At 38.7% G+C, this 16690-nt stretch overlaps 1 protein-coding gene across 1 annotated transcript in view; it reads left to right on the top strand.

Annotated features, from left to right (window-relative positions):
- Nucleotides 1-264: 264 nt before the first annotated feature.
- Nucleotides 265-16690, top strand: part of GNB1L (G protein subunit beta 1 like) — a 30919-nt gene continuing 14493 nt past the window's right edge. The window contains exons 1-3 of the mRNA XM_077787167.1: nt 265-649; nt 14505-14632; nt 14882-15007. Coding sequence (XP_077643293.1) covers nt 527-649; nt 14505-14632; nt 14882-15007 — 377 coding nt within the window. The 5' untranslated portion in view covers nt 265-526. The remainder of the gene's footprint in view (nt 650-14504; nt 14633-14881; nt 15008-16690) is intronic.

Raw genomic sequence — 16690 nt, 5'->3', positions numbered from 1 at the left:
CAAAAGAAATTTAGTGTTTGGTTCTTAGGAATATCTTTTCTCTTGTTTCAGTGAAGTAAATGTTATTGCAAATAAAGAGCTTAAAGCAGTCTGACTAAAGCCTCAGCTAATTGAGCTTTGGTTCTGTGAGAATTTGGATGTCATCATCCTTTTGTTTGCCACTTCTCTGGGGAAGTACTTCAGCTATATGGCAAAAATAAACAAAAGAAACCTTTTAAATCTTCACACTTAAATACATTTATGAATATTTTTAGTTACTGTTTACTCCTTGCAAATTTGTCTTGGTCTGAAAAAAAGTTTCAGATGTATTGTTTTCCTAACAAAGATTTGACCTTCATCTTTATACAGTTTCACTATTCTTCCTATCAGCATTTAGTTCAAAGGAGCACTTGGAAGCACACAGGCAAAAGCCAGTTCCATTGTGTAAAATAGAAATGTGTGTTTTATATCACAGGAGTTTAGAGAACAATGCAAAGGTCAATTGTGTTGCTTGCTCTCCTGTCACATGATGTGGGTGTGTATATGAATGCATCCCTGGAATTCCACTGTGGGATCTGCATCTTTGAAGCTGATGCTAAAATTACTGCCGAGGCTCTTCCAAAGGCGGATACTGATAGAAGATTCAATGAAATCGAAGGTCGCCAGTCTGGTAGGCGTTGAAAGATACCTGGCTATGATACTATTTCTGATTTAATAATGCGAATGGGAGGATAGCCCTTTGTAATAATTAGGACTAATTACTGAAGAGGTGTTGACAGATGGGCTAAGAGGAAACAAACTGCCTTTATCCAGTGGCTTAGAGTCAGATTACTAGTCTTGTGTTATCTGTTTCTCAGAAAGTAGAAGCTTCAATCATTCACTAAGTCTTCAAAGGGGAAAGGGATCCTAACAATATACAGGATTTGGGATGAAGCTATGAAATAAGTCTTTGACTCAAAATGGCTAAATTAATCTCCTTTCCGTAAATTATCATACTTTTAAAGTTTGAGTTACAGATGGAGAATCTGATTGTAGTACCGAAAAATATGCAAAATCAGTATTGATGACTGTCCTGTTGCTGCTTCTGCTCATGGACTAGTCTAAGATTGGTTCCTCACTGTTAATTATATTAATATGAATTATTTGATTCCTTCTTATGCCATGCTTGCTATTCAAGCTGAAACTGAGACAGGGGAAAGTAGTAAGTACTCTGTTCAGTGTTTGGTTTATGCAGATGTCATATCTGATCCACAAGCAGAAAATACATCTGATGAAGTTAATTACAGTTATTTACCTTTTTAGGAGACAAGATCATGCATATTTGAGGAAGAAAACAATATATTACAATACAATTGCATTTACTGAGAATGATGTAGGATTTCCTTAAAGAGGATTTCTTCCCTCCTTTTGAATGTAGTGTCCATCCAGCACATCTGCATGAAGTTGATAAAATTGTCCCATGTGAATGGAGTTAACAAAGAAATTCAGGGACTAATGCTTTGTCACCAGAATGAGAACTCAGTGTGACTTTCTTTAGGCAAATGATTTTAAAAATCTAGCCACCCTCCATCTTCTCAAATGACTTTTAAGTGCTTTTCTCCCCACTCTCCACCATATATAGAACCAGGTTTTCTTAGAAACGTGATAAATGTGGTTGCATTCGATAGCACTTTCAAGCAGAGGTAGCTTTCAATTATTTATTTACTTTTAACAAAAGGGGCCATTTAATTAATGTTTAAATATTTATAACAGTTTTATTGTGCTGTAAAATCAGTTATACTTTGATCTAGATTTTCTGGTTTGAGATAATAGGGTTGGTAAAAGTTTTCCTAATGAATTTGGTCAGAACATGACATAATCTGATTATCTGACGAAAGATTGACACTTCAGTTCCTGCCAGCATAAAAGCGCGGTACAATGGGGGCTGTTCAGCACAAATTCAAAGGCTGGGAGTTCAAGTTCAGGTACGGCAGAATGTTCAAAGTTTCAAATTAATGTGGTGAAACAGTGTTGCATTTTCACTGTATTTTTGGTCAGGAGTAATTTATGGTGGATGAGAGGAGTGAAACTTGAAGTTAAATGTGTAAACTGCAATTCCAGTTTGTAACTTTGGGCTAATTTCCCTCCGTTTGCTAAATATTAGTTAGTGTTACTCCATAGAACATAGAGAAACTAACTGGTAGGAACATCACAGACACAGGAAACAGTACCAGAAACTGGAAATTAAGCATCATCAGTATTCAACCTGCTAAATGTGGAGCCAGTTTTTTATCAATATCCCTCACATTTTAACAGTTTAACTGTTTAACATATGAGCAAATGCTCATATGCTTGGAAATGATCATATTTAACTAATGCATCCTACATACTTATGTAAAATAGATGTAGATTTATGTGATCAGACTGGCATGAAAGAACAATTGTGTCTAAAATATAAGCTTAGCCTAAACTGTTAAAATAAACATTAATTTTTTCATTTGATATTCAGGTAATATTTGCTCTGTAAATGTCGTTCCTGTTTGCAGTGGAATTACAGTGATCCCTACTAGAGTTCTTGGACTAAGTTACTCTCCGGTAACTTGGCTTATCCAAATACGTAGGCTGTATGGAATAGGAATACTAGTAGACAAATGATACATACTATTAATAATTAAGCTTGAATTTTGGGGGATATTTCATAACATAAAAATACTTAATAATCTTTTATTTTGAGTCACATATTTAAAAGTGGTGTACACAACACTAAGTCTTTTCTTTCTTTTCAATGTTGAAGGGGATCTTGGAGAAAGTAAAGTGTTAAGTACCAAATGTGATAGTCTTTACTGAAATGCAGTTTGGTTGTGACCTTGAGAAGATTTTTTCTGACCTGGATAAGGATTTTAAGCTTTAATCTAATGAATTTATACAGACTGTCCACATTGCTTTGTTTCTTAAAATACCACACGGCACATGAATCTGTGTCCGCGGGAAGGGACTGTCTATGCCTGGAGTCAGTGAGAGGAGTCCTAATCCCAGTTCTAGGGACTCTGGGACCTCATGAGGTCACTTACTGTCCCTGCCACAGCTTTTCCATCTCCAGAGAAGGACGTGGAGTAACACTGGTCTCAGAGATGTGTTGTAGTTTACACAGAAGCAGAAAGCTCCCAAAGAGAAAATGCTTTATGAAATACTGGTGTAATGAAGAGACCCTGCAAACACTCCCTTGTTTGAGCAGTCTCACTGATATCATCTGGTAGTTTGGACAGGCGTAGATCAGATCCAAAATTTGGAGTTCAAAATACAAGCTGGTCACAAATAGAAATTCCCTTTGGTTATTTAATATTTCTTCTGTGTTTATGTAAATGTGTCTTGTTTGCTGTTTGCAGTTTTAAAGTATATTTGTTAACTGTTATGAAACAAATGACAATATAAACATGGGGGTAGGAAATAGGTAAAATATTCTGATATAAATGCATCTCCCACCATATGCTGGTGAAGTACGTAGCCTGTTCAGCTAATTGCAGTCTTTTTTCTTCTTTTAATGAATATGTATTTTGTGAATGTATTTTTACTTGTCTTTTTAATTCTATGTAATGTAAACTGTGTCTTTAAAGTAAAAGAAATATTTCAGGAAGCACTGTCAGAGCTCAACTTGCAGTGTAGTTTAATTTAATTGCCTACCTCTGCACAGCATTTCTCCCATGGTGAGGTGTACACAGTACAGGGGTATTTCATAAGCAGAGGGAAGCATCCAGCCAGGATCACAAGCTGAAGTTTTAAAAGTACATGAAAAGTAGATTGCTTCATTGTGTCTTCATAAAATGTCACTTCTCACTGTCTCCTCCCAGAAAATGAGTGCGAACTGCCAACTTCAGGGATATTCTTATTAAAAAAAAAAAAAATTGCAGACTTCTGGCTGTAAACAACAGCCATTTTTACCTCATGTAAGGTAAAAAACAAAATAAAATGCAACACTACTAATTCCATGTGTAATAAATATTTGTATATATTTATTTTATCGCAGCTTAATCCAAATATAATATCTACAGAGTAATAAAAGAATTTATATACTTTCGTTTAGTTGAATCAAACCACAGGTGATGATGCAAAATTAAAATGCAGTGGCTTTTAAACTTAGGAAGATACTGAAGTAATTTAAGATTGGCATGAAAATGGGATTTGGTCACTTTTTCCCTTTTTGTTGACTGTATCAAGCCAGATCCTGAGCAGACCCTAATGTTCATGGAAACAACTCCATTTCTAGCAGCTCTGGACATGGTCCTGTACATCAGAAATCAATTAATAAGTCGTTAATAAGCAGCATATTTTAGAAGTATAAATTCATTTACTATTGGTTGTATTTTATTATGTAATACCATGTCACATATACTTTTCCTTAATTCTGAAAACTCTTGTTATACTTCACACTTCTAAGAAGAAAATATAGAAGGCAGAATGTCATCTGTCCTGTGTTCCATATTCCTATGCCCTGTGGGGGGAAAGGAGAAGTAATAGAACAGACAAATAAATAAATGTGGTGTTGAAACTGGCATGACAATTTCTGCTCTTGCACAAAGGAACTGCAATCAATTTATTGTCTTCATTGGTCAAGTGCCAGAATAACAGTATGATATTATACAAGAGTAGATTAATTAAAGTGTAATTAGAATGGAATAAATTAAACAATCATAAAGCTTGTCATGGGAAAAATATGTGTTTAGAATTAATTAGTTTTCAAATAAAGTGATATTTTAATTGCTCAGAGTTACAGAATCCTTAATTGCAGACATATAATTCTGGCCTAAATAACTTCAGTTGCTGTAACAACTTGATATATTTCTTCTCTGTCAATTCTTTTTAATAGTTTGTTACCAAACAAGATTATTGCAGGAATGTCTGCAAAAATGTCTGGAAGATGTTTAATTAAGCCCATGCTATCTGAGGACATTATTAGCTCTTGGAACCAAAAGATTTGTGGCTGATGCTGCACTGTGCAGCACCCCTAATTAAGGAGGATGGGCAGACAGAGCCCCGTGGCTGACAGATTGCTATGCATGGCTGAACTGGAGGCTACTCAAAACAGTCTTTTGATGGTCCTTGGCTCATCAATTTTCTGCTAGATTTCAATGATTTATCACGTGTACAAACTTAAATTCATTCTAGGTCTGATGTTATGGTGAAGAGAGACTTACACAAATCCTTCTTTTTAAACTTATTTTGTGTATATATAAATGTATATTCATATTCTTCAAGTTTTCAAAGGGAACAGTAATTTGTTGTCTTTTGTGTCTCCATTACTTTTATGCAGAGTGTGTTGTAGAGCCTTACTCCTGTGGGCTTTTATGCTTTCTTTCTCCAAACAAGACTGGATGTAGTTACATCATTGCACTTTTCCGAGCAATTAATGGTTTCAGAAAGTAAAACAGATGGGTGTCATTTCCCTCATCTGCAAATTGAACCTGTTTATGAAACACTAGAATTTCATCTGTTTTCAGCTGTATTTCACACTGAGTTTTAGGCTCCCTTATTAAAAGCTAGTGCAATAACATGAGAGGCAGAGGCTCTCACATTTTCAGATCCCATATTTTCAGCATAAATGTATCCATGACATTTGTCTGTCTCCAAAATGTTTACTTCAGTAAGATTTGCAATGCCCAAAATGTTTAATTGTGTTAAAAAAGGTCAAACAGCTGATAGCTGAAGGCGCATATGTCAGAATGAAAGACTGAAAAAAAATTATCAATCTGACACAGGGGGAGTATTAGAATGAGTAATGTTTATGTTAATTTATGGCTTTTACATATTGATTAATAGCTTTTTGTTCCAGTGACCAAAATGTGTAAGTGGCAATGAGATCCATATGCTAACTCGGTGTCTTTCAAATGATCATAATCATTCTTAGTTTTGTTCCCATGCTGAAACTATGTGTTCATGTAGAAAGTAATTGTTGTACAGTGACTCTTTTAAAAATTGCAGATGGAAATATTTGAAATTGAACCTCAAGACACAAGCTTGGATTTCAATATTCTTGAAGGTTACACACTGACATTTATATACATTTTTCTTGCAAACTTCATTACTTAAAATCTTAATATATTGTGGTTTAGCTTCTTTCAGGTAAGGAATGCTTACAGACAAAACGGGTGCTAATGCTGGGAGGAGCCATTATCTGAGTGGAAATCATTAAAAATGTGTTGCGTTGCATGACGGTTATTAGTCATTTTCTCCCCTGCTCCCTTAAGATTTCTTGGCATATCACCAGTTGCTGATAAGCAGTTTTGTTTGCTATCTGTCCATTGACTAATGCAATTAAAATATGGAAACCTCCATCCTTCATTGTCTAAATGTCAAGAGAGAAGGTAATTTTGGGGATCTCCTGAGAAAGGATGAATTCCTAACTTCCCTAGCAGTCAGTGGGAAATGGAGGTTCTCAGCACTTCTCAAACAGACTTTTGAAGTGTTTTTCTGAGCAGGCAGTCATAGTTAGTCTTTAGAAATTATTTGGTGACTATTTAGAATGAAAGCTCTGACAGTATTTAGTGTTCCCAAACTGTAAGAGGAAGGACTCTTGTCAGCTGTAATGTTGGCTGTGTGGCAACAGGTTTATGATATCAGCTAATGAAGGATTCTGTAACTAGGTCATATAAATCACTGCATTCTCTTTGACATTGATGTGTCACTGACTAGCAAGTTTTGCAAGCAAGATAGAAATCTGTCTACAATATCTGGATATGATATTTTCTAGTGGAAGCATAAACTAATGAATACTCTTAGTCCACTGTTGCAATTTTTAAAAAAATTAAATAAAATTTTTATTGTCATAATTAATTAGGTTTTGAAGTCACAAATATACATCTCTGTTCTTAATCCCTACTTTGTTAGTCATAAGTAAATAGTAATAGAAAAAATAAGCAATTCAAAAGAAAGCATTTTGGTATCCTTACCTCTGAAAATTAAGAGTGCTTTATTAGTACATTTACTGGTTAAATCAAAAATTTCCACTGATACTCATTTCTGCTTGACATCAATTTCTTGGTTTAAAAATTTGTAATGTTTTCTAATTTCCACTTGAAGTAAATTATTATTTAAATTTGCTTTAAAGAAACCCTAGAAGTATAATACAGTTTCTATCTCAAGAAGATATAAATGGGAGTTTTAAACTGAAAGCTGCATTGTTATGTGACTGACAGATGAATTTTCATACATTTTGGGGCTCTGACCTTTGCAACTGTTTGTGTAGCACTCCCTCATCTCTTGATCAAGCTTCTGCTGGTTTTACTTTTGCTGGTGCACGTTTCTGTCTTTTCACACAACAGACATATCCTGTGTTTCAGGCAGCTGGGGTAAGAATCGGGAAAGCAAGGTGTCTGGCTTTTAGGTTGGGATTTTCACTGTTCCCTAAGTGTTTTGTGGGTGTTGCCTTGCTGCAGGACCCAGAAAGGCATTTCTTTGTATCACTGAGTTACTTTTCACCTCGGGTGCAAAGAGATTTTTTCAGTTTCACAACATCTCTTTTTATTGCTGACTTCCCTGTTTCAGTGTGTTCTGATATTTTTTGGTTTGTATATGCAGAATGAAAAGCTGGGCTTAAAAATTTGTCACAACATGTCTGAAGAATTGTTTACCAAATCATATACCTGCTTTCAGACCATTTGTAGTCAATAACCTATAAAAATTTCACTTTTGCAGTCAGATGAGGTGAACTTCAGCTCACTCAACTTGCGTGGATTTGTCTGGCATCTCTTTAAATGATATATGAAAATGTTACTGATCCAATGGGTTCTTGTAGCATTAAATTCCCATTCTCTGCTTCTGAGAAGTGCCATAGAACCAGGTAGCATTTTGTGACAACCAGGGATATGTAAGATATTTCTAAGTGCTGCTGTGTTCTAGCATAATTCAGTGAGGGGAATCGGGTGCTTTGGAACCCTTGGGTTCTGTTGAGGCTCTTGAGGCACAAGGAAAGGCCACAGCACTCCCAGCACACCTGGTATGGGGCGTTGCTTGGACTGAGAATAGTTTGTAGTTTCAACCACTGAGAAACCTCATTGTCTGCAGTGGTTGGAGGCTGGAAATGTGGGAACATTGCTTTTGGAAAGCTCATACTTGCAAGGGCTGCCCTCTGGATTTTAATGGTGGAGATTGCAAATGTAATAGAATAAACAAAATTGTTTGCATCACACCATTAACTTCTTTAAGGAATCTGTTATTTACACTATCTGCCTTGGCAGTTGCAGCTCAGGACCCACTTCCTAAACACATTCATATACTAGAGCACAAAGTGCTGTGACACTGGGCAGAGTTTGTCAGGGAGTGCAGGTAGGCACAGAACTGTAGGCTAAAGAAGGGCTTTTGTATGAATGAAAAAGCCTGGAAAGGGAGAAGAACAATTTATTCAAATCTTTCTCAACTCATTCTTTGCTCTGATTTTTCCTTTGGGAGGGTGCCACCTGGTTGACTGGGAATTGTCAAAAAATAACAGGGATTTCATGTATCTGTTTGTGAGCACACCTGGATGTGTTGGATATTTTGCAGTAGTAATTATGTCTGCACACCTGCTGGTTTCTGTCCCAAATCATTTTGCCAGACATGCCTAGGGAGATTTATTTCTCCTATACCTGAAAAAGCTTTTTTACCACTGAGGTTTTTACTACTCTAAATAAGCCTAAAGAAAAATAGAAGAGGATTTTTTCCTGTCTTTGCTTGAGCTGTTGGTATCTCAAAGTGAACTGTGGAGTTTGTTAGGGGGAGGAGGGTGTTTGGATGATATTTTAATAGCAATTTGTTTTTGCTTCAATGTGTGATAGAAATACAAGTGACAGGAGTGGGAACGGGAGAATTGCTGTATTCTGCTGGAATTTTTCCTGTGGGAATCTGTTAATGTTTTTAATTCTCTGAGAGATTTTTCTAAGGTAATCCTTTTGACATTTACATATTTTAAAGGCCTCTCATTAAATGAAAGCTTAACTTTTTTATATCAAATGCTGAAGTGATGATACTGAAATACCACTGCATAGAAATTCAAATGGTTTGAGGATTATTCTAATTGCAACCTAAGCAAAGTAAGATTTGTGAGGGATATTAATAGTGAATTGTTTTTTAAAATAATGTAATTTTGAAGTACGTTTAATTGTTCAGGCATTTAGCAGATGCATTTTCTTAGACAAAACCCTTTTTGGTACCTCATGTGTGGTGCACTCAGCCGTTCACTAATTGCAACCCTCATTTGAGCAGCTGGGTTTCCACTCCTCACTTGTGTAGCAAATGTAACTTGTGCAGGAGCCCAAGGGTTTGCAGTGCACTTTGAAAAATCCTTCTCTTTGTCTGTGCCACATCAGTGTAGCTTAGCTCCTGAAGGCTGATGCTGTTACCAGCATGGGAAAGGCTGGAAAAAATAAAAAGTGGTAAAAAGTGGAACATCTTCTTTAAAAAAATCAAAGAGCCTGATGGTGAGGTATTGCCTCTCTTGCAGGTGATGCTGTCTTGCAAGCAAATACTGCCATGAGCAAAATGATTCATGTATGCATATCTTTTTACTCCTTTCACAGGAGGCAGGAGGATAATAACACAAGGACAAACATATAGTATAGCCCAGAAATGCTTTTAAATGAACTTTATTCTGTAGTTTGAATTTTGCTTGTTCAAGCTCTTGAGCCAGACTTGTTCAAGCCCTTGAGCCAGAATTTGCTCTCAGACCAGACTAAATACTAAGCAAATTCATTTAATTAAATTTGTTGCAGATATCCCCAGTTAACAAGAACAGATTGATCTCCCTGAGGCTAGATAGAGTTAACAAGAAAATAAATGTTGTGCTAATTAGAGAACTCATTTTTAGACACCTGGGGTGAAACTTTAAAAAGTCCTAGAGATGTAGGATTGAAAATTCATTTGGAAATGAGTCTTAGGCTTCTAAATCACTTAGGTACTTTTGAAAAATTTCCCCAGAGGCTTTAACCATCTCACAGTCATCATATTTAGCAAGTTTGTAGCTGTCTGCTTAGCAAAGCACTGCATAACTATTATCTATTTGAATCAGTATACCACAATGTACTTCATTATCCCTGTAAGGTAGAGACACTGAGCTACCCAGTGAGTTGAAGGTAGACTAAGTGCCATTTTTTTGAGCATGCTTGTGTGTCACCAGGAGCAGATTGATGCCTTCTTGGAGGTATTAAAGTACCAGTACCCCAAATTTCCATCTCTTTGCAACCTCATGGGACTTTGTAGGTATCTAACAATTTTTTATTAAATCTGGTCTTAAGTGATTTGTCCAAGCTCATGGATAAAAAAGACAGCAAAGATGAAATTTTATAGCTCAGCACCTGCTGGAAGGCAAATGAGATACTAAATACTGTCACACTGCCATTCATCTGCCAGATCATGACAGGAAGTAATAAGGACTCAATAAACATTAGATTCAATATTAAGCCAAATTTCCAGATTCACATATTGGATTAGCAGAAAGCAGGGAAAGAACCAGACTCTAAGGAGCAAAAAGTCCCTTCAATAGCTTGCTCCTCAGAAGTATGTTTTCAGTAGTTTTTGGTTTTGTTTTTTTTTTTTTTTTCCTGTAACTGGTCTGAGGATTTTTCTGAAATATCATCCTTGTAAAGACATGCATTAGTAGTGTCTGTTTCATGCCAGGTAAAACCCTTCCCACAGCCTTGCACACACTTGCTGTCTGTCAGCAAAAACTTCTGTGTCAGTAATTAGAAAAATGCTATTAAAAACCTGCCTTATAATCCCAGATAGCCTCTGGGTTGCTGCAGTTCTATTTCCTTGCTCGGTGCAGTGAGCCAGAATTGCTCCACTGTGAAGTGGGACACTCTGACAAGCTCTTAGCTACTCTTTTATTTATCTGGTTCTACAAAGTGTTGTTTTGAGGGCACCAGTACTCAGCTGTAGTGCCCCAAAGAGGTTTCACTTGGTGACAAAGTCCTTGATTTGACAGGTTTATAACACAGGAGGAGCCTGTTACAGATGGGCACTTGGGAGCTGCATCTCACTGTGGGGGTGAACATGCACATCATGTATTTCTGAAAATCTACTCCAGCCTGCCATGAGTCTGGATCGTCCAACAACTTCATAAAAGAGATGAGTCAGGGCCCTAAAACATAGAGGGTATCCACTGAGCTCATTATTTTCATACCTAATTACACAGTGCTATTGAGAGAGAACTGCACATTATGCTGAAGAATCCTGTTTCATCACTAGCCCTAAAAGATAATTGCATTTAATTAAAACCTATAGATACCATGGTGATAACTGATCTATAAACACTCAATATAGACCTGCAAATGAGGTGCATTAGCAAGTGCATCCATTAAACACAATTTGAAAGCTGGTCCTGAGGTGGGAAGGCAATGAAGAGTTGGGCTGTTTTGCCATGGAACGCGTGTCTCTTACACTCCATACTGATTCTCTGCAATTCCTCTGCTGTGAACCAGCAGGTAAACAAACACCTGCTGATCATTCCTTACTGAATTTTGAACACTGTTTGTTTGATGACAGGTGACAATTGCAGTGGCAGAAGCTGCCCTTTTCTTTGTGAGGTTAGGTCAGAAAAGAAGAAGCATATAAACAAGTATGGCTAGTAATGCCACAGATCAGGGAGTAAACACTTCTCATGGTGAAAATATTTATTGTAATGGACATTGTAATGCATTTTTTGATGAACTGCAAATTATATTTCTAGTTTAATCAGCTGCCAGTTGCCTTGTCTCAGCCCAGGTCTGGAGGGTCATTTGCAACAAGTCAGAGCAGAAAATCTGTCCTCATCCTTCTCCAGTGTTTGTGCACAGCTGCCTGCAAAGCTGTTAATATGAATGGAAATACCTGGTGAGGGGCCAGAGCAGTGAGTGCCTGTGGGGAATCACACAGGCTGTCCCCGTGAGCTCATCAGGAATTGTCCTCTGCCAGGAGTTCCTTGTGTGGGACAGGGCAGCTGCTCCCCCCGTATACTGGTCCTGCTCTGTGCTGACTTGGACCACATTTGATATCAAGCTGAAAACATCCATCTCTTGATCCTTCAAGGAATACAAAACCCTTGGAATAAAATTACAGTAGTCATTCAATTAATACGAAGTACTGCATTTCTTTTTTCAAGAAACCATGCTTAGAACCAAAAATTAAAATACTCTGGAGTAATGGGATTCTTGTGTAGAAATGATCATCACTCCCATCTCATCGACATGGATGAGGGTATTGAGTCTTTCATTAGTAAATTTGTGAACAACACTAAGCTGGGAGTGTATGTCCATCTATTGGAAGGTAGGATGTCTCTGCAGAGAGACCTGGAATGGTTGGATAGGTGGCAGAGGCCAATAAGATGACATTTAGTAAGTCCAAGTGCCAAGTCCTCAAGTTTGGCTACCATAGCCTCTGTAACACTATAGGCTGGGATGGTGTGGCTGGACAGTGGCCAGGCAGAAAGGGACCTGGGGGTACTGGTCAACAACCAGCTGAGCATGAGCCAGCACTGTGCCCTGGTAGCCAAGGCCAACAACATCCTGGCCTGTATCAGGAATGGTGTGGCCAGCAGGAGCAGGGAGGTCATTCTCCTATGCTGTGCACTGGTGAGGCCACATATCAAGTACTGTGTCCAGTTCTGGCCCCTCAGTTTAGGAAGAGCATTGAGATGCTTGAACATGTCCAGAGGAGGGAAACGAGGCTGGTGAAGGGCTTGGAACACGAGCCCTGTGAGGAATGACTGAGGGAGCTGGGGCTGTTTAGCCGGGAGAAAATGAGACTTAGGCCTTATCACACTCTACAACTCCCTGAAAGGTGGCTGTGATCAGGTGGGGGTTGGTCTCTTTCTCCAGCCAGCAGCTGACAGAGCAAGAGGACACTGCCTTAAGCTGCACCAAGGGAAATACAGGTTGGATGTTGCAGGAACAATGATTTTGACTACCTGGAGTTCTGCCTCTGGATCGGCCTCTGGTCAGGCTTCCAGTTTCTCATTCTTCTGGCCACCAGTGCCAGCTTCCTGGTCAAGTACTTCACCTGCTTCATTAGAGAAGGATTTTCCCCCCAGTCATCTTCATTTATGATGCTTTCAAGAAGGTGTTCAAGCTGGCAGATCATTATCCCATCAACTCCCAGTTCCAGATGGACTATATCACAAATTACTCTTGTGCCTGTAAACCACTAGATCCAGGTAAGGGAGTGTTCATTACCTCTCCAGTCTGTAGGTAGGAGATGGCCTTTGCTTTCCTTTTCCCCTGTGCTGCAGCCCAAATAATAGGTAGATTACTCCTTCTTTATTGGTTACCTTCAGATATCCTATTTAGTCTCAGGTATTGCAGCAGATCTCCCGTTAGGGGTAGAAATGAGCAAAGACACAGAATCTCATTTAACAACGCTAAAAGGGTCCTGGTTTATTCTTTTTACAGCTTAGCCATCCTGACTGACTACAGCAAGTTCCTACTGTTAGCTTCTCTGACAGACTCTGACTGCTGCTATTTCCTGCTGGAATAGGACTGCAAGTACTTCCTTGCTGCCTCTGACCACAGGATTTTTACCTAGCTCAAATATGACTGCAGGCTCTAACTCTTTCAGACCCAGATTGACCTCACAGTAGATCTTTTGCAGCAGCAACTCTCTTCCTTGTTTAATTCTTCTGTGTGTCTCTCTGGATCATTCCTTCTTCCTCAGGGCTCCTTTACCTCCTCAAGGTCTTCCTCAACAAGGTGGTCTTTCTTCCCCCAGGCTCCCCCTGTCCAGCCAACCCACCCCTTTTATCACACGTATCTTTATTAGTCACAGCTGTGACCCATTAAGACCAAGACTGTTCTTCTTAGGTACTTAGTACAACTGTGACTTTTTAGGGGCAAGGTTACTTGTAATTCTTTCTTCTACACCTACAGTTTGGATATTAGGAAAAATTTTTTTATGGAGAGAGTGATAAAGTAATGGAATGGTCTGCCTGAGAAGGTGGTGGAGTCACCATTCCTGGATGTGTTTAAAAAAGACTGGATGTGGCACCCGGTGCCATGGTTTAGTTGAGGTGTTAGGGCAGGGATTGGACTCAGTGATCTTGAAAGTCTCTTCCAGCATTGTGATTCTGTGACCTGAAATTCTTTTCAGTTGATATGTTCACTGTAATGCTTTTCTGAAAAAACACTACAAAAGTAGTATTTTTGTGGGGAGGAAGGGGAAAGAGCCAGGGGGCTAAAGCAGAATGATAAATTTCTTGCCCACTCAAATTATGGGTGTCAAGTTTCTTGTATTTATCTCCCTTTAGCACAGGGAGAGTAGCTGACCAATTTGGGATTTACAAGTGTGCGAGAGGTGCATGCGCGTGGCCAGCTCAGCACCTTGCTGAGAGAGGAATGCAGCAAAGAGCAGGTTGGACACCTGCTTAGTCAGCTCATCTTAAGAGGAAATACTTCACCCTCAACTGGGTGGCAAATAGAACATTCAATTAAGAAAATTCAGAGAGGAAAGAGCAGAAGCAAGTGTCCTGCTCAGAATGTATTTAAAGTTGTCATTTCACTTTAGGCTGCTTTACCCTCTGTGATATCTGTGTCTGCTTCTCACCCCCGCAGTTCACTGCTCCGATGGCTCTGCCACCTCCGGATCCACAGTTTGTGCTCAGAGGCACCAGTGCTCCAGTCCACACTCTGCATTTTTCCTGTGGAGCTCCAGAACCTGATATCCCCCTTCTTTTCTCTGGGTAAATACACCAGGATTTCTGGCTCTGCCGAGCATCATATGGTTGTTTCCTTTTGAATTTAAGTGTATTATTTTGACAAAGTGTTTCTGGGGAAAACAGCAGCATTCATGTTTTGCATGATGGGTGTGTTACTTGTGCATACAGCATCAGTTTTGGAAACAAAACAAACAAACAAACAAAATGAAAAGCATCAGACTCTGGTCACCTCCATGCAGTGCTCACACTAAAAGCATCTCTTCCTACTGCCAGGTCTGAGAATGGGTTTATCCATGTCTGGAATCTGAAAACACACAGAGTGGACACAGCATTGGATGGCCATGGAAGAAAATCTGTCTACTGCGTGGAGACAATGGGCAGTAAAGACAGGCTTCTCAGGTTAGCAAAGCAGGCAAAAACCAGTGAAATTACTCTTGTCTCTTGTCTGCAATTGAAAGAAAAAAAGGGGGGGGGGGGCACAAAGGATTCTCTTAATTCTAGAGTCACTTAAAGTTTCTCCAACACATATGAAAATGTACTGAAGTAAAAAAAGACAGAAAAACTGTAGAATAAAAAGGGGAGTGGGGGTGAAGGATGAAAGATGTAATTTATTTATTATGTGTGTTATGATATCATAAGAACCTGGGACCTGTAATTCTTTACTAAGAACAGGTATGGTCTTTGGGTCAAGGAAATACACTTGGATTTGAAGTTGATTAACTTTTCAATGCTGGTTCTGGGGAAGATTAAAAAAAGAATTTATAAATAGAGGGGAGATGGAGAAAAGGGAAGGAAGAAAGAGAAGAATCAGAGATGGAGAGTGAAAGACTGAAAATGAGCAAGAATGCTGAGTTTCATGGTTTTGCTTTGTTGCAAAATACCTTCTGTTCTTGTTTAGCAAGGGAAGGTCAGGAAGATTTGTGTACTTTGGATTAGACAGGTGATCTAGAGTAGATGCCAAAGTGTCTGTATGATTAGGAGGTGTTCTGACATGTTTATCTAGAGAAGACATCTCATAATATACAGTGGAACTCATTAGCATTTATATTTCTTATCTGCTTAAGTACAATTATCAACACTCTCCCCCATAAAATCATATTGAATGAGCATTGTTTGTATAATTATAGAGTTTTTCTGTACCTCTGTTTTTACAGTATAGTTCGAACACTTCACATAGCAGTGTAGTTTTAGGACAGCATTTATAATTATTTTATATTTCTCTCTTGTGAAGCTAAATCACGACAATTTCTTGCAGTATCACACTGTTTGTATCCACAGTGCTATAAATGTTGTGTCAGTTTGTCACTCAGCACTGATGTTGAAGAAGTCCCAACAGTCTGTAGATTTACATCTCCTATTTTGGTTTCATGCTTCTTCAGGTGATACTGCTAATTAAAGTAAGACATGGGTAAGGGATTTTTGATGACTCCTTGCCCAGATGATAACTTGAGGACACACATCCTGTGCTAAGATAGTTTATGGATTGGAAGCTTCTGCACAGTGCTACTGGAGCCAGTGGGATCACAAAAATCTGCAACAATTCCTGCTGTGCCCTTTGTGGCCTCCTCGCTCTGCCTGCCTGGGAGCAGCACAAAGCCTGTGGGACGGGGCTGTGCCGAGGAGTCCATGGGAGCTGCGCTCATACCTGGGATGCGGCTGCTGCTCTGCCTTGGGCGTTTCAGCCCAGCATTTCCTTGAGCTGCCAGTCTCTCTCCATGTCTCCACATGTGCACGGTCCTAGGAGCCCTCTGTGCCCTGCCTGTAGCTGTGGGAAGTTGACCACTGACTAACTGGCACTTTTTATTTATCTCTGATGAGGTCTTGTCTTGCTTTTTGCCTTTCAGCTCTCAACACGTGACATTTCCATTTCATTGCTAGGGCAAATGAGTGTTACATGTGTAAATCTTTGGGATACTTTTGTTTCCTTTTAAATTAGATCTAACCAATGATAAAATGTAAGTATTTATTACTGTGTATATATTCAATTGCTCATGAGACTTTATAAATATATTCTTATATATAAATAGCACAATTCAGCCTGATAAGTCTCCCTGCACAAGGAAACTGTGATTGCAGTGTATC

This window comes from Lonchura striata, chromosome 18 (assembly GCF_046129695.1).
Source record: "Lonchura striata isolate bLonStr1 chromosome 18, bLonStr1.mat, whole genome shotgun sequence".
NCBI classification, from domain to species: Eukaryota; Metazoa; Chordata; class Aves; order Passeriformes; family Estrildidae; genus Lonchura; species Lonchura striata.
This window is presented reverse-complemented; position numbering and strand designations above follow the sequence as displayed.